Source organism: Sorex fumeus, unplaced genomic scaffold (assembly GCF_029834395.1).
Source record: "Sorex fumeus unplaced genomic scaffold, SorFum_2.1 ptg000061l, whole genome shotgun sequence".
Classification (NCBI taxonomy): Eukaryota; Metazoa; Chordata; class Mammalia; order Eulipotyphla; family Soricidae; genus Sorex; species Sorex fumeus.
In genome coordinates this window covers 4,211,953-4,239,809 of record NW_026606118.1, presented here as the reverse complement: position 1 = coordinate 4,239,809, position 27,857 = coordinate 4,211,953, and the positions used below count along the sequence as shown (strand labels likewise).

At 50.3% G+C, this 27,857-nt stretch overlaps 1 protein-coding gene across 1 annotated transcript; it reads right to left on the bottom strand.

Moving 5' to 3' along the window:
• Positions 1-941: 941 nt before the first annotated feature.
• On the bottom strand, positions 942-27,519 carry SLC22A2 (solute carrier family 22 member 2). The gene is made up of 11 exons (XM_056126260.1): positions 27,109-27,519; positions 24,566-24,669; positions 19,080-19,234; positions 16,993-17,161; positions 16,137-16,251; positions 14,614-14,723; positions 12,453-12,667; positions 10,765-10,873; positions 10,148-10,260; positions 7,560-7,659; positions 942-1,008 (listed from the first exon to the last, which is right to left on the bottom strand). Exons 1-11 carry the CDS (start codon positions 27,517-27,519, stop codon positions 942-944), a joined length of 1,668 nt encoding a protein of 555 aa, XP_055982235.1.
• Positions 27,520-27,857: the final 338 nt, after the last annotated feature.

Sequence of the window (27,857 nt, the reverse complement as noted above, 5' to 3'; positions counted from 1 at the left end):
ATTCAAGATAGAGTCAGTTATTTAAATATCTGAAGAGAATTCTCGGGGAAACAAGAGTCAGCTCAGATCACTGAAATTTCTGAGAAAATCTCAGAGCAGGAGAAGAATGCCCAGAATTTGTTACAGGTCTTAAAAAAAATCTAGTTACTACATCACACCAGGAATAGTAATATGATTTTTGATTTTTATTTACTTTGAGGCCTGAATCACACAGTGGGCCTCAGGGTTCCATGCACAGCAGCATTCCTGGCCCCAAGAACTTTTGTGGAAATCCACAAATGTGGCAACATTTTCTTACCACACTGACACATTATCACCGTTAAAATCCAATGCAGAAGATGGTCAATGCGTTTAGCATGTTTTTTCCACATGATACCGGCAACATTCTTTGTTTTTGAGGCCATTCTAGTAGTTCTTGGGGGACCCCGTGGTCCAGGGTTTGAATCCTGCCCCCCCCCCCCCCCAGCCCCGATCCCACAGCATTCTGACTCTTTGAGCTTCTCCCAGACATACTGACAATGCTCTTGACATATGTCCTGGACAACGTGTAATTGCTTTGAGAGGTTTTATTTCTCAGTCCCAACTTCTTTTGCTTATTCACTTTACGTTTGTTAGTCTGTCTGCTGGCCCACCATTCCCCCGATGCCAGGCATAAAACAGAGAGAGACAGAGATGAAGAGAAGTTCAGTCAGGTGGGGGCCGGGGTGGGGTGGGGAGAATGTGGGCAGAGTGTGTGCTGGGGGGACCCTCGGCCAGCGCCCCTCAGGAGTTTGGCTGGGGGCGGGGAGTGGGCAGTGCACTCTGCTGGGTGCTGGCTCACAGTGGGGAGGGCTGGACGTGATGGGGCCGGCCTGTGCGGGTGTGGCCGTCCATAGGCTGTGTTGGGTCCCGGCTTAGTCTCACAGATGCAAGGCCGTGGAGGGGGACAGTGGGCAGGGCTCCTAGTTCTGAGACATGTCCACTTTCTTCACCTGGAGGTAAATCATATTCTCTTTGCTTTTTCTGGATCTGCAATGACAACAGCAACAAAAATTGAGAGAGGAGGAAAAAAAATACAAGGAGACTAGAAAGCAAAATTGGGTGGACAATAAATCAACGGCACAAATGGGAATTGGCTTTGCCTGGGGTCAGCCACGTGGTGACTCTCAAAAAGAAAATGCACAGATGGGTGGTCCCTCAGCCCTGTGGGAGTGGGACTGGCCTGGGCTTCTTGCTGTCATGTTGTGTCATCGCTGTTATGCCAGAGAAACCAGTGAAGCCCAAACTTCTTCATTTTACATCACTAAAATGATGTTTGAGAGTACAGTAGGGAGGGCACTTGCCTTGCAGGCAGACGACTTGGGTTTGATCCCCAGCATCCTATATGGTCCCTAGAGCACTGCCAGGAGTGATCCCTGAGCACAGACCCAGAAATAACCCCTGAACACAGCCAGGTTTGGGTTGCGCCCTCCGCCCAAAAGATGATCACAAAAGCATCAGTCCTACAAATAAATCTGATATATATTTTTTGTTATCATTATTATTAGGTTTGGGGGCTCCACCCAGCAGTGCTCAAGGCCCACTCCTGGCTCTGCACTCAGGATCACTCCTGGTGGCACTCACGTGGGCGACCAGAGGTGATGCCGGGGCTCGAACCCAGTTAAGCTGCATAAAGGCAAGAACCTTACCCTTGTCCTATTTCTCTGGCCCTTCAGAAATTATTTTTACAAAGTTCACAGACTTTTCAACGATTTTCAAGTAAAAAAAATTAATTCAAAAGCCATGTTTAAATGGAAAAATTTCTCAAGCCAGCATTCTGAGTCCCTTGGAGAAGAAACCATGCTCTTCTTCCTGCGCTCCCAGGTGTACGCTTTGGATGCTGCCAGTTGACTGTCAATATTGAAACCAAGCATTTAGCTGCTCCTGCACCCCCAGCTCACCTCAAGACAGCCCCCCGCCCCGACTCCACCTGGCGGTGCTGGGTCCTACTCTGAGACGGGAAGGACAGCAAGTGACCCAAATCAGTTGGAGGTGCTGGAGTCCTGGCAGACCCCTGGTGGAGGGACCAAGCAAGTCTTTCTGTTCTCAGGGTCTCGGGGCCACTGAGCAGAGCAGCGGCAGGAGGGGGAGGGAGAAGAGCAAGAGCAGAGGTTGGAACAAAAGCTCTTACAGCAACCAAACGGCAGGAAGAGCAACAGCAGCTAATGTAGCAATCATAGTAGCCGCAACAATCAAAGAGTGTGTGTGAGTGTTTGTGTGTGTGTGTGTGTGTGTGTGTGTGTGTGTATAAGAGCCATTTGTGTACAGAGTATGTGTATAATGTCTATGTGTAGGATAACAATGGGTTTGTCCTTTCAGCCTTGCTGCAGGGAACTTAGTTTACCTTAAAGCAATGTCCTTTCTGTATGGACACAGGAAGACAGTTAATATTATGTTGTGTAACCTGGGAGTTGATTGACTCCAATCATATTTACTCTTGGGCATCTGCTCTCTCCACTCAGTTGCCCTTACTTCCTAGCACCCAAAAAGTAGGGTCCCGACGAGGGACTGAATGCACCCAGCGCAAGCTGTGAGCTACCCTGACATCGAAATGGACCAGGCCAAAGCGCCACAATACTCAACTATAAGTTGAGAGCATGATCATAGACAGATGCTGTCATGATCCAAAAGTAACGATAAGACTAGAACCCTGCTGGGGTTAGGAAGACTAACCTGGCCTGACGACTGTGGTAAGACGTCCTCAGGAAGAACCAAACTTTAAATCGATATGTCTCTTACTGTGCTCATACAGAATGACATTGCTAGAAATATTAGACGTAGATTTACTACAATGATTTAAGTGGATTACTAGCTGAGGAAAGAAGAAAGCGACACACTCTGAATGGGATCCTGCCCTTAAGTGGATCTCCTAGTAACCCAGAGTAATTTCTTTAGATGAGATTTTATCCTTGAGTTAATCTCCTGGCGGAGTGGTCTTACCCCTCTTTGTTGATTTGTTAATGTTCAACCCACCTTTGTGTCACCACCCTATGTGATTGCTATCTAAAGTAAGACTGTAAGAGTGGAGGGGGCAGAGTCAGAATCCAGGGGGTGAGAGTCAGAATCCAGAGCGAAGGGCGAGAGAGAGAGAGAGAGAGAGAGAGAGAGAGAGAGAGAGAGAGAGAGAGAGAGAGAGAGAGAGAGAGAGAGAAAGAGAGAGAGATTGAAGAGACCAGAGGAGAGACTACAGAGACAGAGTTAGAAATAGAGAGACAGACAGAAGAGAGCACAGCAGCACACACAGAAGCAAAGCACAAAGGAGGAGCCACCCTGATCTGGTCCATACACAGCAACTGGAGAGCACCGAACGTGGGCGGCAAGGGAGAGCTGCCCCAAGAGCCCTCCAACAACACATCATCATCTTCGCATCCCTTCCCCGTGCACGTAAGATATAGTTTTTACATCTATGTATATAAAATATACACATGCTATGTTTTATAATATATTTCCATTAAGCATATATGTAGATGACATTTGCCATAACCATGCCGACGGACCCCGTGCCTGGCTGTTTCATTCAGGGTGCCCCGGAGGGGGCGGGTGAGACCCAAGGGACCCTCCCCACCCCAAGGGACTCAGTCCCGTCAACCAAAAACCTCCAGAACTCAATCACCACCATGCATATGGCCGCTCTTCACATGCTTGGGCAGAGCCTCACCCATGAGTGAACCTATTCCTGGACCACATGACAACTCATACCTCATACCACTCATACTCCAAGAGTACCACACCACATATGATGGGGCTTAAAGTAGGAGGCAACCAATCTTAGAGGGAAATATTTTTTTACATATATATATGTATATGTGCACACGAGGCTCAACCTTTAACAACATGTTAGTGATCTCTTATAGAAGGGCTTAATGGCCACTGGGTGAAATACAACAATTTTCACACTCCTCTAAGGAAACTTTTTTGGTAGCATTTTCAGTATTTTTTTATAACTAACAATACAAAATACATTATTTTGGTTCTGCTTTCGGGCAGGGGTTGGGGTTCGAGATGGAAATATCCAAAATATGGTGGTAGCATTGTAGCACTGCCCTCCCGTTGTTCATCAATTTCCTCGAGCAGGCACCAGTAACGTCTCCATTGTGAGACTTGTTGTTACTGTTTTTGGCATACTGAATACACCATGGGGAGCTTGCTGGCTCTGCCATGGGGGTGGGATACTCTCGGTAGCTTGCCAGACTCTCTGAGAAGGACAAAAGAATCGAACTTGGGTCAGCCACGTGCAAGGCAAATTCTCTACCTGCTGTGCTATCGCTCCAGCAGTGGTAGGAAGGTGTAATGGTGGTGAGATTGGTGTTTGAATATTAAATGTAATCAAATATTGTGAACTGCTTTATAAAATAAAAAATGTATGTGGAGGAAATACTGGTCTCATAGGAAGGAATAAAGGAGCACAGATATGCATGGCGCTCTTTATTGCCCAAATGTCCAGCTTAATGAAAGTTGTGAAAGACTTAGACAAACTATTAGCATTATCGTTTGTAAATATTATTGTTTATTATATCACTATTAAATAAAGGTTAGTCTTAAGGAGCAAAAACTGTGAAGTGGAGCAAGGAAACCCTCATCAACATATGGTGTTGGGCAAACAGGTTGGTCACATGCAAAAAAGTGAATTCAGACCCCGTCTAACACCATGTGCAAATAAAAATGGACAAAAGACTTCCTTATTATACCTGAATCTATAAATTATTTCAAGGAAAACATAGGTAGGATACTTTATGACATTAAAGCTAGAGTTATCGTCAATGATTGATTCTATGCCATTGGCCAAGCAAAGAGAAGCAAAGTAAGTGGGACTATATCAAATTAAGATATGTCTGCACTGCTAAAGACATGAGGACCAGAAAAAAAACACACCCCATGGACTGGGAGAGAAAATTTTCCACTAAATATCTGATAAAGAATTAATAACCCGAGATGTATATATATAAGGAACTTATAAAACTTAACAACAAAAAACAAGCAACCCCATCAAAAAGTGGGATAAGAGATGAACAGGCATCTCCTGAAAGGAGACATTCCTTAAAGAGGAAACGTTATCAATGACCAGTTGGTATATGGTAAAATGATCTGCATCACTCATCATCAAGGAAATGAAAACCAGAACAACAACGAGATACCCTCATTCTACTAAGACTGGCACACATAAAAAGGAATAAAAACAACCAGTGCAAAAAGGAGCCCTTATCCTCTGCTGGTGCAATGTTGATTGGTTCAACCTCTGAAAAACTTTTCGGACACTTCTCAAAAACCTGAAAATTGAGTTTCTCTCTGACCCAGTAATTCCACTTCTTGGCATGCAATCCAAGGCCCCAAAGACACTATTCTAAAAAGGCACCTGCATTCCTATGTTCATTGCTGCCTTATTCACGATAGTCAAATCTAGAAACAAGCGGAGTGTCCAAGAACAGCTGACTGGATAAAGAAACTGTGATTCATATGCATGATGGAATACTACTCAGCTAAAAGCAAAGATGGAATCATGCAATTTACTGCTCCATGGGTGGATCTGAAAGTCTCATGCCAAGTGAAGTTAGTCAGAAGGAGAGGGATGGATATAGAAAGATCTCTGTGATATGTGAGCTATGAAAAAACATAGTAAGAAAATAGCAAATGACCAAAGGCAGCAAAACCTGAGATCTGGGCTACAGAGCTGAGCAGGTGGGAGAGGGGAGGGGACCCTGGGCTGTGGTAGAGGGAAGTTCAAAAAGTCTGAGGTTGGGAGAACATCCTTCATCAGAGTACATCACGCCTTCTCATTCTTTTCTAAGTCTGCCTAGTAACTTGCTGAGTAATCCATAATTTCTGTAACTATTTCCCAAGGGAGAGTATTTAGGCTGTTTGCAACTTTCTGTGTGACACAGAAATTGCTTTCATGGAATAATCCTGAAGTTTATCACTTTTCATGTGTGACTTCCTGGCAGTGTGGAAGTGCTGGGTGAAGCAATGTTGCATAGTTGTCATTTGGTTCCTGTCACCCATGATCCGTCAGAAGGCAACTATGTGCTCTCTGGCATGAAAATGACTCCTGATTCTCTGCACTCTCTTCAATGCAGCGTGTCACTCTGCAGTCCAAGTGGCGGAACCCGGGTAATACACAGGTTCCATCTAGAGGGGGTCACACTGGGGGACCGTGTTGTGCCATGATTGAAGTCATGGCTTTGTGCCTGCCAGGGAACGGTTCTACCCTGAACAGTCTTTCTGGGCCTCAAGAGACTACCCACTGCTTTTTGTACTGTTCATTGACTGAGGACTGAACATATTTCTTTTCATTGGCTCATCTGTTCAAGTTCTTCACAACTCTTTTCTAAAGAGTGGTTGATCTTTTAGATTTTTATATATTGGAGTAACTAGTCCTTTGAAGAGTAATAACTATTTTCTCTAAACTCATCATCAACATCATTATTTAGCTTTGGGTAGCTTTTCTTTCTTTTTTTTTTTCTAAAAAAATGTTTATAGCATTCTCTCCATTGTCTCAGGTAGCATACTTAAGTATTTGTATACTATATATAAATCTCCATCTTGCAGACAAGAAATTGAAACCTTCAGGTGATTAATGGACAAGTCAACCTGGTAGACTTTTATGCCCTCCATGATTCCACTCAGGCTGTCTGGGTCCATATACAACATACTAACAAGACATAGGATCAGCTTCTAGAAGATCTGCTCCTGCAGTTTATCTGGGCATTAGGTGAGTATGCGAAGAGAGAGTTAGGTCTTGCTTTGGGTAGTTTTGCAAGGCAGAATTTGTGTGTGTGGGAGGGTCAGAGTGAGGGCTCTACAGTAGTTCTCAGGAGCCCAGAGGTCACTCCTGGCATTGCCTGAAGTGTGGGCCTGGAGGGAGGGCTGCTTGGGTCCAGCTGACTGAAGCCACTGCCTAACCCTGGCAATGCTAGGGGGAGGGTCCATACGGTTCCATGTATTAAACTTGGGACTTTGTGCATGCAAAGCGTTCACCCCAATCCTTTGAGTTATCCCCTTGGCCCCTTAAGGTGGAATTTTTTATTTTTATCAAGGCCAGCTTGTCAATCGTTTAAAAAATGAGTCTCAAATTTCTCATCAGGTTTACAAAGATTTTTCCCCCAATCTGAAAGTAAAAAATGATTTTCCTACAGTGTTACCACAATTTTGCGGTTTCTTTTCTTTTTTTCTTTCTTTTATTTGTGGTTTTAGATCTTGGGCATATTTGAATAGATTTTATTCATGGTGTGAGGTACATTTCAACCGTGTCTTTATTTTTCTTTCTTTTTGGGGGTGGGTTGGGTTGGGTGGGGCAGGTTTGAGCCACACACAGCAGTGCTCAGAGGCTATTCCTGGCTCTGTGCGCAGGAGTGACCCTTGGTCATACTCAAGGCAACATATGTGGTGCCTGGGATTGAACCAGGGGTGCCAACAAAGGAATCCCATGCAAGGCAAGTGACTTATCTCCTACACTGTCTCTCGGCCTCTCAGCTTCTTTCCAGTTGGTGGCCGAATCCTCCCTCTTGGTGTTCTGGAATGTTCAGTTAGGAGACTCGGCTCCTTACCTCTGCATGTTTTCAGCTTCCTCGATGGTCTCTGGCAACGCCTTCCCTTTGGTCTCTGGGAGCAGCAGCACAAGCCCCCCAGCAACTAGGCCGACCACCGCTGGAAGCAAGGAGAGAGCCATCACTTAGAATCAAGACAAGCGGCGCTATAATTAGAACATCTCTCCTTTCGTAAAAAGATTTTATTTTTTGGTATTTTCCGATACTTAACAGATTCCTTTGCCATCTCTGCCCTATTTTCCATCATAAATATTATGTCGATTTCAAACTCGGTTGGATTACAATTCCTTATAGGGCAATGGAACACTGTGCATTTTGAATCAAGGTTATTCTAGGCTAGAGGCCATGGCCACAATAGTAAGATGCTTGGGAGTTAGAAAATAGCTCTGGGAACAAAAGCTCTCTCTCAGGAAGAGCACGGCTGCCCTGTCAGTACTTAGTAAGGAAAATGAGTCAGAAAGTTGGATCATTACTAGCCGGTCCCAGTAACAAATCACGCGTTACTGCAAAGTGGAATTAATAAGTATAGCCAGACCTTTCAGCTCTGATTCAGATGTTGGACAAGCTCCTCTTTTCTTGGTCTCTAAATTGTTTTGCATATACGAGGGGGCATGTAATATAAACATGACAGTGTTTTCGTTTTTTGAGAATCCTCTGAAAGTTCTGGAATTGTGAGGAAACTTTTCATGTTTTTCTTTAACAGAAAAGAGGAAGCAGGGTGTGTGTTCCTTACTAGTTTGTTGGGGGGGGTGTCAAAAATTGTGCGCTGGACTCCAGTTGAGCCCTTTAGCTGAGGCCAGAGGCCGTGCTCTCTGCTTCTCTCTCTCGACCTCCCACTTGTCTTGTCTTGTCTTCTCTTACTTGTCTTGGAGCCCCCCCCCCCCCCCCCCCGGAAGTTCTTCCATTTCCTGATGGGCTGATGCCCCCTGGGAATGCTCCCAGATCTGCTGTTATGGGCCTGAAAGGATCCACCTGAAATGGTCTTGCAAATTCTCTTCAAACTTAGCAAGAATCTCCTGGTGGCACCTAGGGTTAGTACCTAGGGCGGATCAGAACTGTGCCCAGTTGGCTTTGACTCTCCAGAGCTCCAGAGCCGGTGAATTATGGGATGGCTCTTGATGACAATTAGTGTCTACTGAGCATTTCACATTGGCCGGGAAGGAACTCAGCACCCAGGAGAGTTCTGAGCTATGGTCTCAGTGCTCTTTCAAGAATAACGCCCCTGGCCTGTTTGTCTTTTCTAGACGTCCAGATAACAGTGTCCTTGGCCATTTCAAGACCACAACCAGCTTAGTACTCGGAGCAGAAAAGCAAGATGATGAGATTAAAATGTGGTATTCTCATACTGCCAAACTCAGGCTGAAGTCTGGGAAGGGAAGAAGGAAGAACTGGCGTTGAGAAAGAAGTGATGGGCTGTCTGTGTGTGGACCTCTCCAGCGGGACGGCAGCTAAAATTCTCCATCTCTCCAAGGGGAAGGCCTGAGGGAAGGTCACCAGCGGTATCTGGCCTGCTGGCTTAGCTCCAGTGGCCTGCGGCCTAGCTCTGCTAAATGGTCCTCAGGGACCCAGCGGGTATCTGCTCCTCCCCCAAAAGTACTGCCCAACCCTGGGACCACACACTGACCACCTATGGGAGAAGCTAAAATTGGGTCCATACAGGTTCCCAGGGGCTAAATCCAAGAACCGGGGACTGGTGTCCATGGTCCCCGGGCCAGTTCACTGTCACGTAGCTGGAGTGAGGAGGAATTCCTCAGGCCTGTTTTCAGGCGAGTCTCGCCCTGACTGGGACTTAGCTGGCACATGGACAGCAGTGGAAACTTTCTCCTGTTGGATCCCCAGAGCGGAGGGGAGAGCAGAGAGCATGCATGAGGCCACGGGGGCTGAGAGAGGGGTGGGTGCTGAGAGAGGGGACTCCCACCTCGGCCTGGCAGACAGGGCTCAGGATCCGCCTGGGTGTTCCCTGCCATGGCTCCAGAGTCCTTGACACCTCAGATGGGAGGCCTAGCTTGGGGTCCTCTTGACTGTTCTCATCTGCTGTGCTGAGACCCAGGCCCCTTGGAGCGGCAGGCACCACCAAGACCCTCGTCATTGATACACAGGCTTCATCATGGCCTGGTTTCCTTGGACTTCAGAAGCTCCCTTTGTAAAACCAGAACTGCTTTCCTTAGACATCATGAAGTCAAGGAGTTGGCATTTTCCACCTCTGAGCTTTGAGGAGGGAGGATCCTCTTTCTGGCCCAGGGGCCTGAGGATGGGTGGCAATGCAGGGAGGGACAAAAGGCCCTTTTCAGGGAGAAGAAAGACACTTCTGTCTGTTTTTCCTGGACATAGACCCTTGGAAGGGCAAGTCCTAGAGCATTAATACTCGAGTGTCCTAGAGCATTAATACTCAAGTATCAGCAGTTGCCAACAGTGCTAGCACTGCCATAGCCATTGTACTAATTACTGGGCAGACTTAGCAGTTGTTCCAAAGGCATGGTGCCTACTTGGATGCAGAAAAAGTAAAAGTTAAAAAAAAAACACGATCAAATAAAAACACACCTCTAGGAAAATTGGTTTTACGTGAGACATCTCTGAGAGCTTCTTACCAAAAACCACCAGCGGAAGCTCCTGCCAGACATCAGTGAGCCGGTAGACCAGGAAGGGCGTGAGGATGCCCCCAATGTCGCACATGGAGGAGCAAACGAGGACGCCGAGGTTCCTGAAGGCAGAGAAGTAACTGAGCTTAACCTTAGCACCCCATTCCCTAGTGAACACCTCTAGACACTGTTGGTCCGGCAGGGACCCAAAAGCTGTGCCTGAGTCTCAGTGTTCCGTATCTCTCTGGTCTGTCTGTCCGTGCAGCATTAGGACTCATTCTCCTTCATGAAATCTCTTTCTGACTTTTGTGGGGGCAGTAGGTATGTGACTCAGTCTCACACCCATCACTGAGACTCCTGCTAGGGTGGGCCCAGTCCCCATCTGCCAGTGCCCTGGCGGCTCTGTCTTCATCCCAGTTTCTGTGGGTCAGCATAGTCTGGGACTGGGGCAGGATGGGAAGGTCCAGAGCTCTGATCTGGGATTGCTGTTGCCGGCCATAAGCAAATACCTTCCCTTGTGTATTATTACTGTGATTGTTACTGCAGCACCAGGGCAAGAATCCAGGGATACAGGCAAATGCTTTTTCTCTGGGCTACATCCTAGACCCCCAAGCAGCTTCACGCACCTGATGAATGTGGGGTACAGCTCAGCGTTGACCAGACAGACCATCTCGTAGGCCATGGTGATCCCCATTCTGCCCAAGCATGCCACCAAAACTTTGAGCCACTGCAGGTCTGAGGGAAACACAAAGACACACACACACACACACACACACACACACGATAAATTGCACATAATTCTTGGTCTCTATGACTCTCTTTGAGGGGTTGCAAGGAGAAATTTCACACTTAAAAAAAATGGTACTTTTCTGTTCTCAGGACATCTGACCCAGATACCCCGTGTTGGTTTGTTTTCACTTTATATTTTCGGTTTCCAGAGCACTAGCTCTGCTTGGCGGCTACTTCCAGCTCTGGGCTTGAAGGTTCCTCCTGATTAGACTCATGGGACCCTCTGCACTGCTGGAGATGGAAGTGGGATCGACAGCATGCAAAGCCAGCACGGGAACGGCTATACTAGCTCTCCGCCCTGTGTGCACTTTAGATGCAATTCTCAGACCCTCTTAACTTAAAATTTCAGTTGTGAATGGTAGCAAGAGTACCCCAGCTCTCCCCAACAGTGTCCAGAGGTCCCCCCAAAGAAGGAGCAAGATGGGGCTTCTTCTCCAGAGCTGCTGCTGAAGAAGGGCACCAACAAAGCTCCACGAGTGAGGAGTAGCCTGATACACAGGCGTTTACTTACCTCATTGATGAAACATTTTAAAAGGGAAGAAGGGAATGAAATTTGTTCATTGATGGCAACTACTTAAGTTTTCTAAATTTTCCTCCAGCATAATGCAGGGAGACCAAGGCAGTTGCCTTAACTCAGATCTGGGGGAAATGCTGGAATAAAAGTTAACACCAGGGGCTGGAGCAATAACACAGTGGGTAGGGCGTTTGGCTTGCATGCCGCTCACCTGGGTTCAATTCCCAGCATCCCATATGGTCCCCTGAGCACCGCCAGGAGTGATTCCTGAGTGAAGGGCCAGGAGTAACCCCTGTGCATTGCCAGGTGTGACCCCAAAAGAAAAAGTACACCAAAACCAAAAAACAATAAAACAAAAGTTTTATTAACTCCAAAACCCATGTTCTCTAGGCCAGCTTGAGCTTCTGTGTCATAGGTCCTCAGAGCTGCTCTTGTTTCATTAGTCTGGGTTACCGTTGGTTGAGACTCCATCTGCCATCGAGTGAGACTCTATCCTGTTAATCTGCCATTGGCTGAGACTATATCCCATTGTCTGTCATGGGTTGAGCCACCATCCTTTGGGTAAGACTGCCCTGTCAGGCTGCCACTGGTGTGATTCTGTCCCTTTGGGCTATTTTGTATGTTTCTGTTCTACTGGGAAATCTTTGAGTGCGATTGTTTTTAAAGGCAAGATGAGGCCCATGAATTTTCTCAGGAAAGTCCCAGATGCAAAGTTTATTCTTTTTTTTTCTTTTTGGGTCACACTTGGCAATGCACAGGGGTTACTCCTGGCTCTGGACTCAGGAGTTACTCCTGGTGGTGCTCAGGGGACCATATGGGATGCTGGGAATCAAACTTGAGTTGGCCGCGTGCAAGGCAAACGCCCTACCTGCTGTGCTATCTCTCCAGCCCCACAAAGTTTATTCTTTCCAAATAGATTTGGATACTGTATCTCATGGCCTCATCTCCAAGGGCCTTCACATTCCTTCCTCTCAGGACTTGGAAGAAAGGTACGCTTGGCCTGCAACTTACCATCAGGGATAAACACGGAGACAAGACAGGCTGCCCCTGCCACGATGTTTGATGCAGCCCATGGGTACCGGCGACCGATGCGGTCTATGGTGAAGATGATGATGAAGGCGGAGGGGAATTCAACCAAGGCCGAGTAGAAGAAATCCAGGTAGATGTTGCTCCCTGCAAGGCCCATGTGCATGATGAGGCCCTGGTAGAGAACAGAGCTTGTGAACCTGAGCAAAGAGGAGAGCCCAGGTCAAGCCAAGCACCAAGACCAGTCGCCAGAAGGGAGAAACTTCTGGAGAAACAAAAGTAGAATTTAAGTCACTTCTCTCTGTCACTGGCATGGCTATTCTGTGTGTGCCAGTGTTTCTGCACCATCTAATTCACTGGGGTGATGGGTTGCAAACTCAGACCCAGAATAAGGGGGGCATTAGGATAACTTTCCTTGGCCAGATAGAAATGGAAGATGCCTCCTTTTCAAGAGTCATTTACTGAGCCCCCTGTATCAGGCTATCTGCGGCTCCTATTTGTGGTTTTCTAGTTCAGTTGGAATCAGAAGGTTTGACTACTTCATGCGAAAAGAATGAAGAAAAACAGGAGCCCCACATGGGTTCCAAACTCCCCAGTGGGCACATGCGCTTCCTGGGTATTTATCTTTACCATGGTATACACTGCATTTTGACACTGTTTCTAGCTTTGCTGACTGAAGGCCTTTATCATCTGTAATGGAAAGGATGAGGTCAATGGGCGAGAGTCACATGCGTTCACAGTAGGAGAGAAGAAGAGTGAAGCCAAGTGTCGGCGTTGCCATTTACACAGGATTGTGAAGGTTGTTAAATTAATTCCCGATGAGCTCTTGTCAGTGATTGTAAATCTTGGTTGGGCTGGCGTGGGCTGTCCTGAGGCTCTTGGGATGGGGAGCGTGCTCCAAGTGAGGTTGGGGCAAAGCAGACAGCTCATAGCTTGCAGTTAGAGATTGTGGAGAGAAGCATCATTCTACTCGTGCACAATTATTCAGCAAGTGGATTTCACCCCAAAAGTCACCAGTCACGGTCACGGTCCTCCCGTTATTCATCGATTTGCTCGAGCGGGCCCAGTAACATCTCCATCGTGAGACTTGTTACTGTGTTTGGCATATTGAATACGTCATGGGGAGCTTGCCAGGCTTTGCTGTGTGGGCAAGATACTCTCAATAGCTTGCTGGGCTCTTCGAGAGGGGTGGAGGAATCGAACTCGGGTCAGCCATGTTGGCCGCTTGCAAGGCAAACACCTTACCCACTGTGCTATCTCGCTCCAGCCCCTCACCCCAAAAGAATGTAAAAAAAGGAAGTCTTCCCTTGCCAGCCTCATACAATCAGGTAAAGTTAACATTTATCACGATTTATTTACATAATGGCTCTTAGTTTGAGATATTGTATATAAGTAAATAAGTAGTATATATATATATATATATATATATATATATATATATACACTATGTCTTGAAGAATTGAGGAAAGCAAGGGGCTTCCTGGGCCTTTCAGTTCCCTCGTTGTCTCTGGAGGGGCCTGAAGTGTGTGGTCTGGTCTTGGACCTCCCAGGAGATCCTCAGGCAGGCCAAGATGAAGCAAGCACTGATGGATGCTTTGGGACTAGAGCTGGAAGCTAACTTGTTGGAAATTCAGAAAAGCAATTATCTTCTTTCTGTAAATACTTTCAGAACCATGACTCAGAAGGGTCCATTTGGAGCCCTCTCTGTTATCAGTCAACCTTTCTAGAGAGTCTTTCCCAATGACCTCAGGGCACGGAAATTGTTTTCCTAAACTTTCTGGTTGCATGGTCCCTCACGCTTTAGGTGACCTGGTGTCTAGCATGAACACACAGCCCTTGTCAGTCTCCCCATCTTCCCGGGAGTCAGCACACCCCACACGGCTAGAGAACCCTGTGAGCACTATGTCACTTCCAGACTGGATATTGTTTTTGTGCGTCTATGCTTTGGCTCATAGAAACTGCTCATGATTGAGAGTTGATTGGAACAAATTCCCCTGCTGTACATGAAAAGAAATGATGGAAAGTGCAAACCTCAAGTTCAACCAACAGTGCCAGGTACCTGATGTCACCAAGTGTGTCCCCTCCTGCCACTCCCCAGGGGCTCTAGTGAGGAGGCGGGCTCAAAGGGTCCAGCAGAAGCCCTTACCAGTTGTACATCAAGATCAAAGTATGCTTCCGGATCTGGGGGGTTCTGACCAAGTCCAGGAAGGAGGGATTCAACTTCTCACCAACGTCCTCCTCTTCGGGCTTGAGACTCTGAGAAGGGAAGTGCTGTGAGAGCAGTTTGGACCGATTATGCTGACCTGGATTCCTGCTGGGTCCCTGCAACCCTGTCCTTCTGGGTTTTGAGGCAGGCCAAGATGAAGCAAGCTTTGATGAATGCTTTGGGACGGGAGCTTGGAAGGTAACTTGTTGGAAATGATGGATGCCACAACCCTGTCCACTCATGATAGATAGTGGCCTCGTGCTCACTGTCCAGCCCAACCCTTCACATATACCCCCCATTTTATTTTCCCAAGCCAGCAAGGGTTCCAGAGTTTACCCCACGGCATAGAAGGGAAGGTAGGGCCGCAGGGGTGGGAGGTATGCTGGGCGTCTAGAGAGCTGTGTTCCCTGCCTCTACAACTGCTGTTCCTCAGGGACCCACTCAGAACTTTCCTCCAGCCCAGCATGGCTGCACCCGAATCTGTGTTCCCAAGTCTGGCCACTCGACTGTGAGTCCTGGGCAGAGGCGCTGGCACCTTGAGGCCTTCTGCTCTTCAGGGGCCTCAGGGGTGCTGGAGCTGGGATTCACACTCCTGGGCTCTGGAGTTGGGGGCTCTTGAAAACTGCCCCCCTTTCTTCTGTTGCTGATTCCTAGAGCAGCAGAGGGATGTGGGGAGATGTACAGGAGCAGAGGGGACCAGCCTCACGTGACCCTAAGCTTGGATGGGGCCATGACTCATCGCCTAGACATACCCTCAAAATGATGTACCCTGAGAACCCTTGGTGGGAGTGCATGAGCCCCCTAGCCGGAAACCAGAGAGGAAGGGACAAGGAGAGGGCCCCAAGACCCTTTTGGACATCCTGGAGATGTCCCATCCTGCAGGGAGCCCTAGGCCCCACTTGGGATTGCTGTGCGCCAACGTTTGCCTTTCTTTGTCTGACAAGCGCACTTTTCTCATTACCAGCCCCTGAGAAGGGAAAGGGTTAAGTTCAGGCTCATGGGGCCCCCAGAGGCAAACACTGACCGACCACAGGGACACGGGCGCCCTCACTGCTAAAACGAGGTGCGGGGAATGTCTCCCCTGGATCTGCGCTGTCTTACTGATCTGGGTTTCTCTCCTGCGGGAACACCTTCTTCCCTGTGGTCCTGGGTGGATGCACAGGTCCCGGGACATGATGCCCAGGTCAGACACAGCTGGCGGGCACTGAGCGACCTTTTGCCAGTTCCAGAGGAACTTGGGGCAGTGAGTACTGGGTTGGCCATGTGTGTGCACTCCACCTGACTCTCTCCATCCCTCCTCTCTCGGCCTTGAAGGATTTGGGGTTTCCTTAGTGTTACATTATCCTGGTGCAGGCGGGTCCCAGGAAGCACACCAGCGAAGTCCTCTTGTCTACGGAAAGCCTTTCCGCACCCTCAGTGGAAAGACTTTGGTGTCCCCCAAGCTCCCTGCTTTCGGGGCTCACCTGTAGAGAGGCGGGCAGGGGCTTCCTGTTTTTCTTCGCCATGTACTTGATGACCTTCAGGGCTTGGTCAGTTTTGTTCTGGGAAATCAGCCATCTGGGGGATTCGGGGATGCACCTGGGCAAGGCAATGACCAGCAGCACCGCTGGGGGGCGCGTTCACCCCCCACCCCCATCATAACCCAGTTTCTGTGCCCACTGAGGTTCAGCTCAGCTGGGTCCAGAGAGGAAACATAGCTGGGCCAGGGACTTTGTGGCCCTCTCTCCTCCCAAAGGCGACCCGCGTCCTGTGTGCCCCGGACAAGGCTCTCCCTAAGGGGGAGGTGGTGTGGGGGCAGCGGGCTGCGGAGCTCAGACCAAGGAGCAGGGCAGCCCCGGGCTCCTGGCAGGGCAAGGGGTGGGGAGCGGCGGAAGGGGGTGTGGAGAGGGGTGTCTGCACACTGTGGGCAGGCTGAGCTGTCTGTCCAGGGCCGGGGAACAGGGTTGATGCTGAGGAAAGCCAGAACTGGACACGGGCTGAGCATGCGGGTGCAGGACGGGGGCCTGTGTGACCCTGAGTAGGACATGGGCCATGTGGAGTAGGTTCAGAGTGGACGTGGGGACACAGAGGGTCACTCACGATAGATACCCCCGAAACCTGGGCCAGGGCTTCCTAGGACAAGTGAGTGAAGAAATGGGCTGCTGTGTGTGTGTGTATGTGGAGGGGGGGAATATACCTCAGGAGGTGTAGAGGAGAGGGGGTGTGACAAAAGGGGCAGAGAGGCGGGGAATGGGGGAGGGGCCCAGGGGAATGGGGGTGGGCGAATGGGCCACAGGGGGTCAGAGGGAACGGACTCTGTCCTGGTCCAAGTGTACTTACCAGTAGTAGAGCAAGAAGCAGAGGGTGGGCAGGGTCACGGTGAACTGCAGCCACCTCCAGTTGGGGATGGCGTAGGCCACCCCGGCCAGCACCAGGAGCCCCACAGTAAAGGCAACTTGGTAAAAAATCCCCACCGTTCTGCGGTAGCTCAGCCCGACAAACTCTGTGACTGCAGAGAGCCCAGTGGTCAGCACAGCCAGCTAGCTGTCCACCCCGGGGAAAGCAGAATGCCATGTAGACACGTCACCCCCATGCTAGAATTTTCTCCGAAAAGCTCTAAATGCTCCGCGAGGCATATTTTGTTATTGTTATGGCTGTTGTGTTACTGAAGAAAAAAATCTTGTGGTCCCACATTAGTAGGTTAAAAGTCAGCCCACAGGAACCAGGTGATTTTTAAATTTTTTTTCTTTTTTCTTTTTGGGTCATACCCGGCAATGCACAAGGGTCACTCCTGGCTTTGCATTCAGGAATTATTCCTGGCGGTGCTCAGGGAACCATATGAGATGCTGGGAATCGAACCCGGTTGGCCGCATGCAAGACAAATGCCCCCCCCCCCCCCCCCCGCTGTGCTATTGCTCCAGCCCAACCAGGTGATTTTTGAAAAATAGACTGCCAGGGGCAAATTTGGATTTCATTCCCAAAGCCCGCTCTGATCTAGTGCCATGAGGAGATCACTGAAGGGTCGATGGCATGTGTCAGTATCAGGTGGGATGGCTTTGAGGGAGCTGGTGATCCAGGACAAGTGGGACTTTTGCGCCCGTGTGAGTCGCTGGAGCTGGAGCAATAGCATAGGGGGCCGTAGTGATAGCACAGTGGTAGGGTGTTTGCCTTGCGCACAGCCAGCCCGGCCAAGCCGGGTTCGATTCCTCCACTCCTCTTGGAGAGCCTGGCAAGCTACTGAGAGTATCTTGCCCGCATGGCAAAGCGTTGCAAGCTACCAGTGACGTATTCAATATGCCAAACACAGTAACAATAAGTCTCAAAATGGAGACGTTACTGGACCTGCTCAAGCAAATCGATGAACAATGGGAGGACAGTGTTTGTTTGTTTTGTGAGTGGCTGGGAGAGTCAGCCGGGTCTGGCTTGGAGGAACTGATTTCTTAGCTCTCAGGAACGTTGCCAGCTGGTCGTTACACCCATTGGCATTGTTTGGGGGAGGGCTAGGGCTTTACCCCTTGGTACTTAGGGGCTGCCTGGGTCTTGTGCTGGAGGTGCTTGGCTGGTCGTGTGTGGTGCCAGGGATGTGATCAGGGGCAGCTGTATGAAGGCCAGTGCTCTTACCCCCGTACTCTCTCGCTGACCCCAGCCATGGGGTCTTAGATGTGGCATGGGGGAGTATATACAGGTCAGAAATCAGAAAGCATGCTAAGTCAGGGCTCCTTGCTCCCCAAGACCTGGTTTCTCCCCTCCTCGAGTTCATGGTGGCATACTCTACCCTGTGCCTGACTGCCTGTGGCAGAGGTCTGAGGGGATGCCACCTGTCTGCACTCAGGGAGCCCTCACCTTACATCCATGCTCAGCAGGGAGAAACCCCACTTACTCCCAGAACCATAACATTTTCTGTGGGAGGTTTTGAACCCCACCCGACAATGCTCCCGGGTCACCCCTGGCAGTTCTCAGGAGATCATGTGGAGGTCACCACATGAGGTCGAGAATCAAGCTCACGTTGGCTTCATGTAAGAGAAAAATGCCTTCCTCACCCCCTGGACTAGCTCTCTGGCCTGAGGGAAGGCAGTCAGGCTTTAAAGGCTTCGTAGCGTGTTAAAGACGGTCACTCTATAAATTGATAGAAATGCAGCGACAAATACTTCTGCAATGTCAGCGAGTGCAAAGTCACACCAGGCACCCCCCCAGGCCAGTGCTCCACAAGCAGACTCGTCTGTCTTCTGAGGACCTGGGCTCACGAATGAGGCCGGAAGCCAATAGCTCAAGTGGACGGAAATGATGTCCAAACTTCTCTGGACACAGAAAACAAACATCTCTCCTCGCTGTAGTCAAGCTGAGCCCATCTCCCACTTCCCGGCCCACGCCTGCTGGACTGCATTTGGCCTCATGCCCGTCCTCGCCGTGGGGCCCCAGGTTCTTACTCAGGATGTAGCCTATGAGCCAGCTCGCTTTGCTGACCAGTCCCTGGATCAGGCGGAAGATCAGCATCCACGTGTAGGTCGGGGCGACGGCCATGAGCAGCCCCGCAACCGCGTTGATGAGGATGGTCGTCAAGAGGCAGAGCTGGCGGCCAAACCTGCAGAGCCGAGTGGAGATGGAACAAGACTAGGTTATGCATGGCTGTGTGGAAAAATAAGCCGAGGTCCAGAGCAGGAGCTAGGAATCACACGGAGTGCAGCAGCCCCTTCAAGCAGGTGGCTCCAGAAAGGGTCCCCTGCAGTTGCTGGCATCTGTATGTTGTGTCTGTGTCTGTGTGGGGGGTGATTACTTAGCACAATAAGCCCCACCCCCGGCTGCAGCACTTGCTTGCCCCGTGCTGGTTGGGGGTGGGGGTCTCATGGAGGAATGACTTCCAGCCCCCCAGATCCCCAGGACCTGGGCCTTGACAATAAGCAACTCCACCAGCTGCCCACCCCAGGGCTGTGTTACTTTAAAAGACCCAAATTCAGCATCCAGCATCTCCCCATTTTTGATGCTGCCTTTAGTGAGGGTGGCATTTGTCTTCTCCATGGAAATGGTCTTTGTTGCTGTGCTGTATACCCTTCCCTGTGGCCGGCTGGCAGGGCCACCAGCTGGTGGTTGGTCCACAAGTTGTTTGAAGATTGAAGTTTCATAGACGTGGTGACTTGAAGATAGTCCCAGAGCAGCACAGAGGGAAGTGGGGAGCCTGGTTTTAAAATGTGGGGAGTTTGGCGATCTCTGAGTTTTTTTCAGATCCACAGATTAATCCCTGAGGAGACGAAAGCCAAGCACCTGAAATTCATGGACATACTGGTCCCCTCGGCTGAAAACTCTGGGGTGCCCTCAGGAGAAGGGAGGGCTGAGTCTTGGTTTGGAGTCTTGTGGGCAGCTGTCCCTACCCTAAAACCAAAGTGCAGCCTTGAGCGCTGTGGGAAGGTGCCCTCAGCTGGGCGAGGAATATCCAAGAAGCTCTGCTTTCATTTCCCAGAGTCCCAGTCTCCTCTCACAACGAAGGAGAATGAGATCTCCAGAGACTGATTTGCTCTGAAAGGGGTAGAACATCCAGCAATGCCAGATGCAGCCAGGCAGCTCCTGTCTGGATGGTCCTAAGAGGTGGGGTCGGTAAGGGGCTGGTCCTGCTCCCCTCGAGTTCCACCGGGAAATCTAGTGAGGTTTGCTGGCTCACGAGAGCTGACTAGGCTTTCCCAAGATTGTGTTAATCCCAGCTATAAATAAAAATATAGCTGCACTGACAGCTTAATATTAGTGACTAATACCGGAGTGCCTGAGAACAGACGACTGGTTAAAGAAACTATGGTACATCTACACAATGGAATACTATGCAGCTGTTAGGAAAAATGAAGCCATGAAATTTGCTTGTAAGTGGATGGTCATGGAGAGTATCATGCTAAGTGAAATGAGTCATAAAGAGAGGGACAGACAGAATGAATGCACTCATTTGTGGAATATAATATAATATAATATAATATAATATAAGACTAACACTCAACGACAGTAGAGACAAGGACCAGAAAGATTGCTCCATAGTTGGAAGCCTGCCTCATGAGCTGAGGGAGAAGGCAGCTGGGATAGAGAAGGGATCACTAAGTCAATGATGGTTTGAGGGATCGTTAGGGATGGGAGATGTGTGCCGAAAGTTGATAAAGGACCAAACATGATGGCCTCTCAGTACCGTATTACAAAACCATAATGTTCCAAAGTAGAGAGAGAATAAGAGGAAATTGTCTGCCATAGAAGCAGGGAGAGGGCTGGGATGAGGGGGGAGGGATATTGGGGGCATTATTGGTGGTGGGAAATGTACACTGGTGGAGGGAAGGTGTTCGATCATTGTGTGACTAAAACTCAATCATGAAAACTTTATAACTATCTCACAGTGACTCAATAAAAAATATGTCCATCTTAAAATAGAAAAAACCACCCAGAGAATGTTAATATTAGGAAGAGAATATTAAAGGCAGGGGGTTCATTGTACAAAATGAGCCTCTGGCAGGTTTTTCTTGCTGGGTTTGGCCACTCTGTGCTTTGGGCTATTCATCGGGGAATAGCATGTAAAGGAAAGTACTTGTTTTCCAGTCGTCCCCCACCTCACTCTGATTCTCTGAAGTGGGTCCTCTGGGAGTTGCTACTCTGGGACATCGGTGAGAAAGGGGCAGTGGTTCTTCACTCCCCAACACGGCACTAAACAGCTCCTGTCTGGACTCGGTGTGAGTTGACATGAGGCTCAGGTGTGCCTCAGGCCTGTCCTTTAGGGGGTTGTGGATGATGAATAAACTAGAAAAGGCTGCTTCTCAAACTGCCGCTCCCTGCTTCTCCCTTCCGCCAAAACGCTCGCCCTCAGGGGAGCAGAGCGGGTCCGAGACTCATCATTCTGCTCTAGGAGGATGTTCTTTCTCACAACTTCCTCCTGGTTGCTTTCTAAGAGTTTCCTCAGCATCCCGTGGTCCTTGCTTAAAAACTCTTCAAAAGAGATTTTGTTGAGCGTTGGCTTAATTTTGGCATTGCAATTTGTGTTTCTCGCCATTACTAATGACAGGTATACGAATAGTGCCCCACTTGGTTGAATGGTGTCAAACTAGTGTCAGAGGAAATTTTGGCAATAAAACCCATTTCTATTGGTGCAGTCTATCCAATGGCACATTTCCAAGTGTGAACCACTGGCACGTGCCCTTGATGAGCTCCCTTGTACCACAGAATGGGTATCCGGATGCCTGTCCCTTTGTGCCAACTTGGAAAATGGCTCAGGAATGGGCATGAAGCATGCAGCAGAGAGACTGCCCGGGACAGGAACGTGAGGTGGCAGTTTCCTGGCACAGGCTTTCCGATCACACAAGCAGGGCTGGAGGAGGCCCGTTAAGCCCGAACCTTACAGAGTGGAAGGAAAAGCAGTAGAGGTCTGCGCACAGTTGTCAGGGAAGAGCAAAGAACTTGGGCTGCCGCTGGGATTTCAACACTCGGGGTGAGCAGCAGGAGTAACACACTGAGGTCATCTGGAAGGTGGGCAATTGCCAGGCTGAGCTGTCAGGAATGCAGGGCCAGGACAGAGTTCTGAGCCCTCTCCTGCTCTTTGAGTGGGTGGGAAATAATTAACTCATCCCTCTACCCTGAAGCTCAGCACGCCGAGTGCTCGCCTCCGCTCCAGCAGGCTCAGGGTTTGTACCTGGTCCTTTCGGTGAAGGCAGAGATGGGGAGCGGGTGATGATGGGAGGGGGTGCAGGGATCCCTGTGCCAGGAGGCTGGGTTCTGAACCAGTCTCCATGAGGGTCTCGCTTGGCCTAAGAAAGGGGTTCATTCCACCCAGGTTCCCTCATGGCCGTGGCAATAAATATAAAAGCCCTGGACCCAGGGAGGCCTCTGATGGACTGAGCAGATTCAGAAGTGCGGGGTGGGTGGCCCAGCGCCTGCCTGTGCTCCTCCCCCAGTGCCTCAGTGGACCCAGCAGGGAAAGTCTAAATGCTCGAGGACAGAGCAGGGCAGGATGGGTAAACCCGGCTATTAACCATTAACACTTTAGCAAGCTTTAACCCAGCCAGACAACTGAACAGCATGGGAGAGAGTGTTCCATTCACATTTAATATTATGCTCACAGAGTTGGGTTTGCTCATGCTCTTAGCCAAAGGCCGAGCTGGGATGCAGCCTTGGGGTGGCCTGAAAGTGGTACCTGCCACAGGTACAGCTGGGGAGGTCAAAAAGTGCTCAGGATCTTACATACGAGCTGCCTCGCCAGAGATGCATGTTAGAAGCATGAACCTATGAGGTGGCCAGTGGCTATAGAAAATCACACCAACCAGAATGCTGAGTTTGGGGCCAGGGAGAGGTTACAGGGATTAAGGAACTTGCTTTGCACACGACTGACTGTGGGTTGACTCCCTGTACTCCATATGGTCCCCTAAGCACTGCCTGGAGTGACCCCTGAACACCCCCAGGAATGATTCTCAAACCCAAATAGACCAAATGCTGAGCTCACAGAATGCTGAAAGTACTTTCTAAATGGTTGGCATTAGTACAAAAGGGGGAGGGGGGAGAGAGAAAGGGAGAGGGAGAGAGAGACACAGATGGAAGGGGGGAGAGAGAGAGAGAGAGAGAGAGAGAGAGAGAGAGAGAGAGAGAGAGAGAGAGAGAGAGAAGAAAAGCACCTGCCATAGAGGTAGGCAGGGGATGGGGGTGGGGGGTGAAGGGAAGGAACCTGGGGACACTGGTGCTGGGAAATGTACACTGGTGGAGGGATGGGTGTTGGAACACTGTGTGACTGAAATTTAATCCTGAACAGCTTTGTAAGGGTCTATCTCATAGTGATTCAATAAAAAAAATACAAAACAACTAAAAAGTTTCATTTTTAGAAAAAAATAAAAATGACTGCTAAAGTAAAATAAACAAATAAATGGTTGGCATTAGCGCTGATGGCCAAGTACTGGGACATCCTTGTCATGCTCTATCCCTGTCCCTCCTGAGAATGTGAAAGACCGTCAAGGTGGCTGCGAACAGAGCAGAGAAAGCCGGAAATCGGGGTCTTGCAGGAAACCGGAAGCCGCTGCAGCTCTAGGAAGGTGGGTGAGGACCAGGCACGGGAGCAGCCAATGCCACTGAGAGGCAGTCGCAGTGGGAGCTGCAGACCAGCTCGCTCTGGCTGCTGGAGCATCGGCCCAGCGTACCAGGAAGGAGCCTTTCCTTGTCTCTGCAGGGAACGGCTGTGTGTGCAGAGCCGGGGGTTCCCCCATCCATTCAGTCTTTTCCAAATGGACAAGAAAGACCACCCCAGAGGGTGCTTGTGGCCTTGGGTGCCCATGGGGGGTCGTCGCCTTCTGTCTGTTTGCCTAAAGAGGGCAGGTTTCTGGGGCAGGGCCCACTGAAAGATTTTTCCTTTTTGAAAAGGGGTTGGTAAGCCTCTTACCAACCAAGTTTGGGAGCCTCTGGTGTATTTGCCCTTCTGCCAAGTTGCATCCAGGGTTTCACACAGGTCACGTGGCATCCAATCTGGGGATCCCACGGTCCCCTGATATGGAGGAGGAGGTCAGTAGGGGCATGAGGGCAGTTGAAGGGGGGTGCAGGATGGCTCAGACCGGTGTGTGTATGTGTGTGTGTGTGTGTGTGTGTGTGTGTGTGTGTGATGAAGCTAAAGAGCAAAGTAAGAATTATAAGGGGGGTCTGACCCGTGGCTGCCTCTGCTGACCCCGTATTTCCGAACAACCCCTCCCGAAACCAAACCCACTGCCTGTGCGGAAGTATCCCTGCCGCGGCCCCAGAGGATTTAAGTAAACAATCTCATCCTGAATCTCAAAGCAGCGGCAGAAACGCAAGTTATCATGGGGCCTCACAAAGGGAGCAGGGGATCGCGGGGGTCTGTGTGCTTTGAGGCTGTAAACAGGCTTTGGGGCGGGGCCTGGAGTCTGGGGACTTTCCAAGTAGGGGGCTCTTTCTGTCCACTTACCTGTCTGCTATGTAGCCAACGGCCACGGAACCGATAAAAAACCCCACGTTCACAACTGACTGAAACAAGTCCAGCATCCAGGCGTTGGTGCACACGAGGTTGAACTGCAGCGGGCCAAAGGGTAGCCCGGGAGAGAACAGAGGGAGATCCAGTTAGACCCAGCTGGCCAAATATTCCTCACCACCAATGGACGGGACCGGAGGCCCGCACACCTGCTGCTCCTTACACTAATTTTCACTCCACGGCTGAAGCACCCTGGCCTGTGTTTGTGCTGTGGGCGAGGACAGGGTGGACAGCGGCTGGGGGGACAAAGCTTCCTCCCTTCCCACGTGAACTGCTGCCCCGTGTGGGGGGGAAGCCTGCCCTCTTGGAAATTAGCACCCCTGGACTACTCGGGGCTCACCAGAGTGCCTGGTCATCTCCCCTTTCTGCTGCTGCCATGCAGAGGTCAGTGGGTGTGTGAATGGGCCCGAGGTCAGCCTCTCACCCAGAATAAGTGGCACGGGGTGGGGCTTCTGAGGGGTCGCGAGCACCAAGTCCCTGAAATGCTTCCATTCGCTGGGACCTCACACACTTTCTTTCTGCTCCAAAACCCTGTCTTCCCTTTGTCTCTTAGCTGATGGGAGACCCCGAGGAAGCCTCTGGAAAGGGCATGGGTCCAGACCTACGGCCCCGGCCCCAACTTCAGAGAACTTGGTGAACCCTTTTGAGCTTGAAAAGGGCTCCTTGGAGCTGGGGAGATAGCTCTGAGGTCAGGGGCTCATGCCATGCATGTGCAGGACCCAGGACTGCGTTGGTGCCTGAGCTCCACCAAGAGTGGCCCCGGAGACCACCCTCCCCTTTGGCTTCACTTCCAGTGAAAGAAACGCTCCAGCTCGTTTTCTCTCCAGGGCTCGAGATGAGGCACTGTGCTTGTGTCTTTAAAAAACAAGTGTCAGTTTTGCCTTCTCTCACCTTTTGGGTGCTGCGGTTTGCAAAAGAGGCATTGAGTGGCAATCATGTTCAGTCTATAGTCTACGTTCAGCATGCATCTCCCATCCTGGGAGAATCCTCCCAAAATCCTTTATTTGGTGCTCCCTTCTCTGTCTGAGCAGTCTTTTTCCCTAGCGTGTACGGCTGGCCTCCAAGCCATGGGCACTGGTGGAGGGATGGGTACTCGATCATTGTATAACTGAAACCCAAGCACAAAAATTTGTAAGTCTACAACTACCTCATGGTGTTTCACTAATAAAAATTTTAAAAAATTATGCAAAAGTAAAAAAAAAAACAAGTGTCTGGGGGCTGGAGCAATAGCACAGCAGGTAGGGTGTTTTCCTTGCATGCGTCCAATTCGGATTCGATTCCCAGCATCCCATATGGTTCCCAGAGCACCGCCAGGGGTAACCCCTGAGTGCAGAGCCAGGAGTAACCCCTGTGCATCACCAGGAGTGACCCGAAAAGCCAAAAAAAAAAAACCAACCAACCAAACAAACAAACAAACAAAAACCCAATAAAACAAGTGTTCAGGAACAGTTGGGAAACTGGAATACTGCTTGGCTCTCAGATCAAATCATCCAGTTGCCGCTACGAGGATGTGACTGAAGCGAATTAGGCTGAGTGAAGTTAGAAGAAGAGGAGCAGACACAGAACACCCTCCCTTATATGTGGGCTATAAAGAAACAACAATATTCAAGAGCCACGTATTCAAAAGCAGCAGAAACAGAGAACTAGTCTTAATAGAATGCTTATCAGCGTAGGGGGTGGGGGTATAGGACCATGGTGGAGGCTGTGGCATTTGAAACCCTGCCGTTATCAATATTGTAAGTCATGGTGCTTAAAATAATAATAATAATAATAATAATAATAACAATAACACTGTCACTGTCCTCCCTTTGTTCATCGATTGGCTTGAGCGGACCCAGTAACGTCTCCATTTGAGAGTTGTTGTTACTGTGTTTGGCATATTGAATATGTCATGGGGAGCTTGCCAGACTTTGCTGTGTGGGCGAGATACTCTCAGCAGCTTGCCGGGCTCTCCGAGAGGGGCAGTGGATAATAAAGCATAAATAAAACCCTCCAAACCAAAGAATCTAACCGACAGTTCCCAGGAGGACATGTCAACCCAGACACCTTTCTAAGAACCCTCCAAACAAATGAAAGAGAAAAATCCTAGCTCTGAAGACACACATGCTGCTCTCACAGGAGGCGAGGCTCAGGGGAGCTGTGGGTGCAGGGGGATGCCTCTGGGTGGGTGGGAGGTTGGGCTTCCGGGACAAGAGGAGGCCACAAGATATCCCTTCCCAGCGTTATTCCAGGATTTCTCCCGAGCTCTTGCTGGCTGCCCTCATGGCAACTTGCACCAACTAGATCCCTGTACTCAGCGTCCAGTGCAGCTTTCACCAGCCCCCGCAGACTCCGGCAGGGGCCAGGCGGCCTGTTTGTGCTGGGCGTGAAGGTTTTAATAAGACCTGCTGGGGGCAGAGAGCGTGCCCGGGCCTCCCCTGCTCCCGGCGGCACTCCTGCCTCTGTGTCGGTCTCTCTGGCTGCCTCCTGCCCGCACTCACCTCGGTGACGATGGACGAGCCGGGCGTGTCATACTCCCAGCCGTGTGCACAGGGCCCCAGCGGCAGCTGACTCCTGTTGGGGGCCAGGCCGGCCAGCGGGTCCACGCAGCCCAGGCTGCTGCGGTTCCAGTCCACGAGGAAACTGAGGCACTGGCGGGGGTAGGGATCCCCTGCGGGCCCCAGGCCCGGCACGGTGAAGTTGAGCTCCTCGGCCAGGCTCCATCCGCACCGGGCGCTCAGCTCGACTGCCCCTGGACTCCGGCAGTGGTGGTCGGGGGTGAAGCCCAGGAAGACGACGCCCACGTAGATGGGGGCGAAGGTGGCCGAGAACAGAGCCAGGAGGACAAACGTCTGTTGCTGGAACCGGTGGAATTCCCCGATGTGCTCCAGCAGGTCATCCACGGTGGGCATGGTTCCTGCAGGGAGCGGTCCTGGGAGCACTGCCGGGGGGAGCCTGTGAGTGGGGTGAGCAGCCCTGCCAGCTCAGCACAGAGCTCGATCAAAAGTCAAAGGGTGAGGGCCAGTCTCCTCTAGAAAGCCAGCGTCTGCGTCGGGTCCAGATGGCTCCGGGGCCAGGCTCCCCGCCCAACCCCCCCTCCAGCCCTCCGACGGGCCGAGGTGCTCGCTGCTCTTCTGAAGTGCCCCGGGAGGAGAGATGTTGTGTTTGCCGGAACGTCCCCTACCCCAGGAGTTGGTTGTGTGTCCCTGCCTCACACTGGTGCCTCAGACAATCCTTCCTCTGTGAGCGC

Excerpts from the sequence above, each read along its gene's own strand:
- SLC22A2 (XM_056126260.1), bottom strand. The coding sequence starts at position 27,519 with ATGCCCACCGTGGATGACCTGCTGGAGCACATCGGGGAATTCCACCGG. Across the intron at positions 16,252-16,992 it reads TGCTTCTTGCTCTACTACTG|GTGCATCCCCGAATCCCCCA; the intron begins GTAAGTACACTT and ends TGCCTTGCCCAG. Across the intron at positions 12,668-14,613 it reads TTGATCTTGATGTACAACTG|GTTCACAAGCTCTGTTCTCT; the intron begins GTAAGGGCTTCT and ends CTCTTTGCTCAG.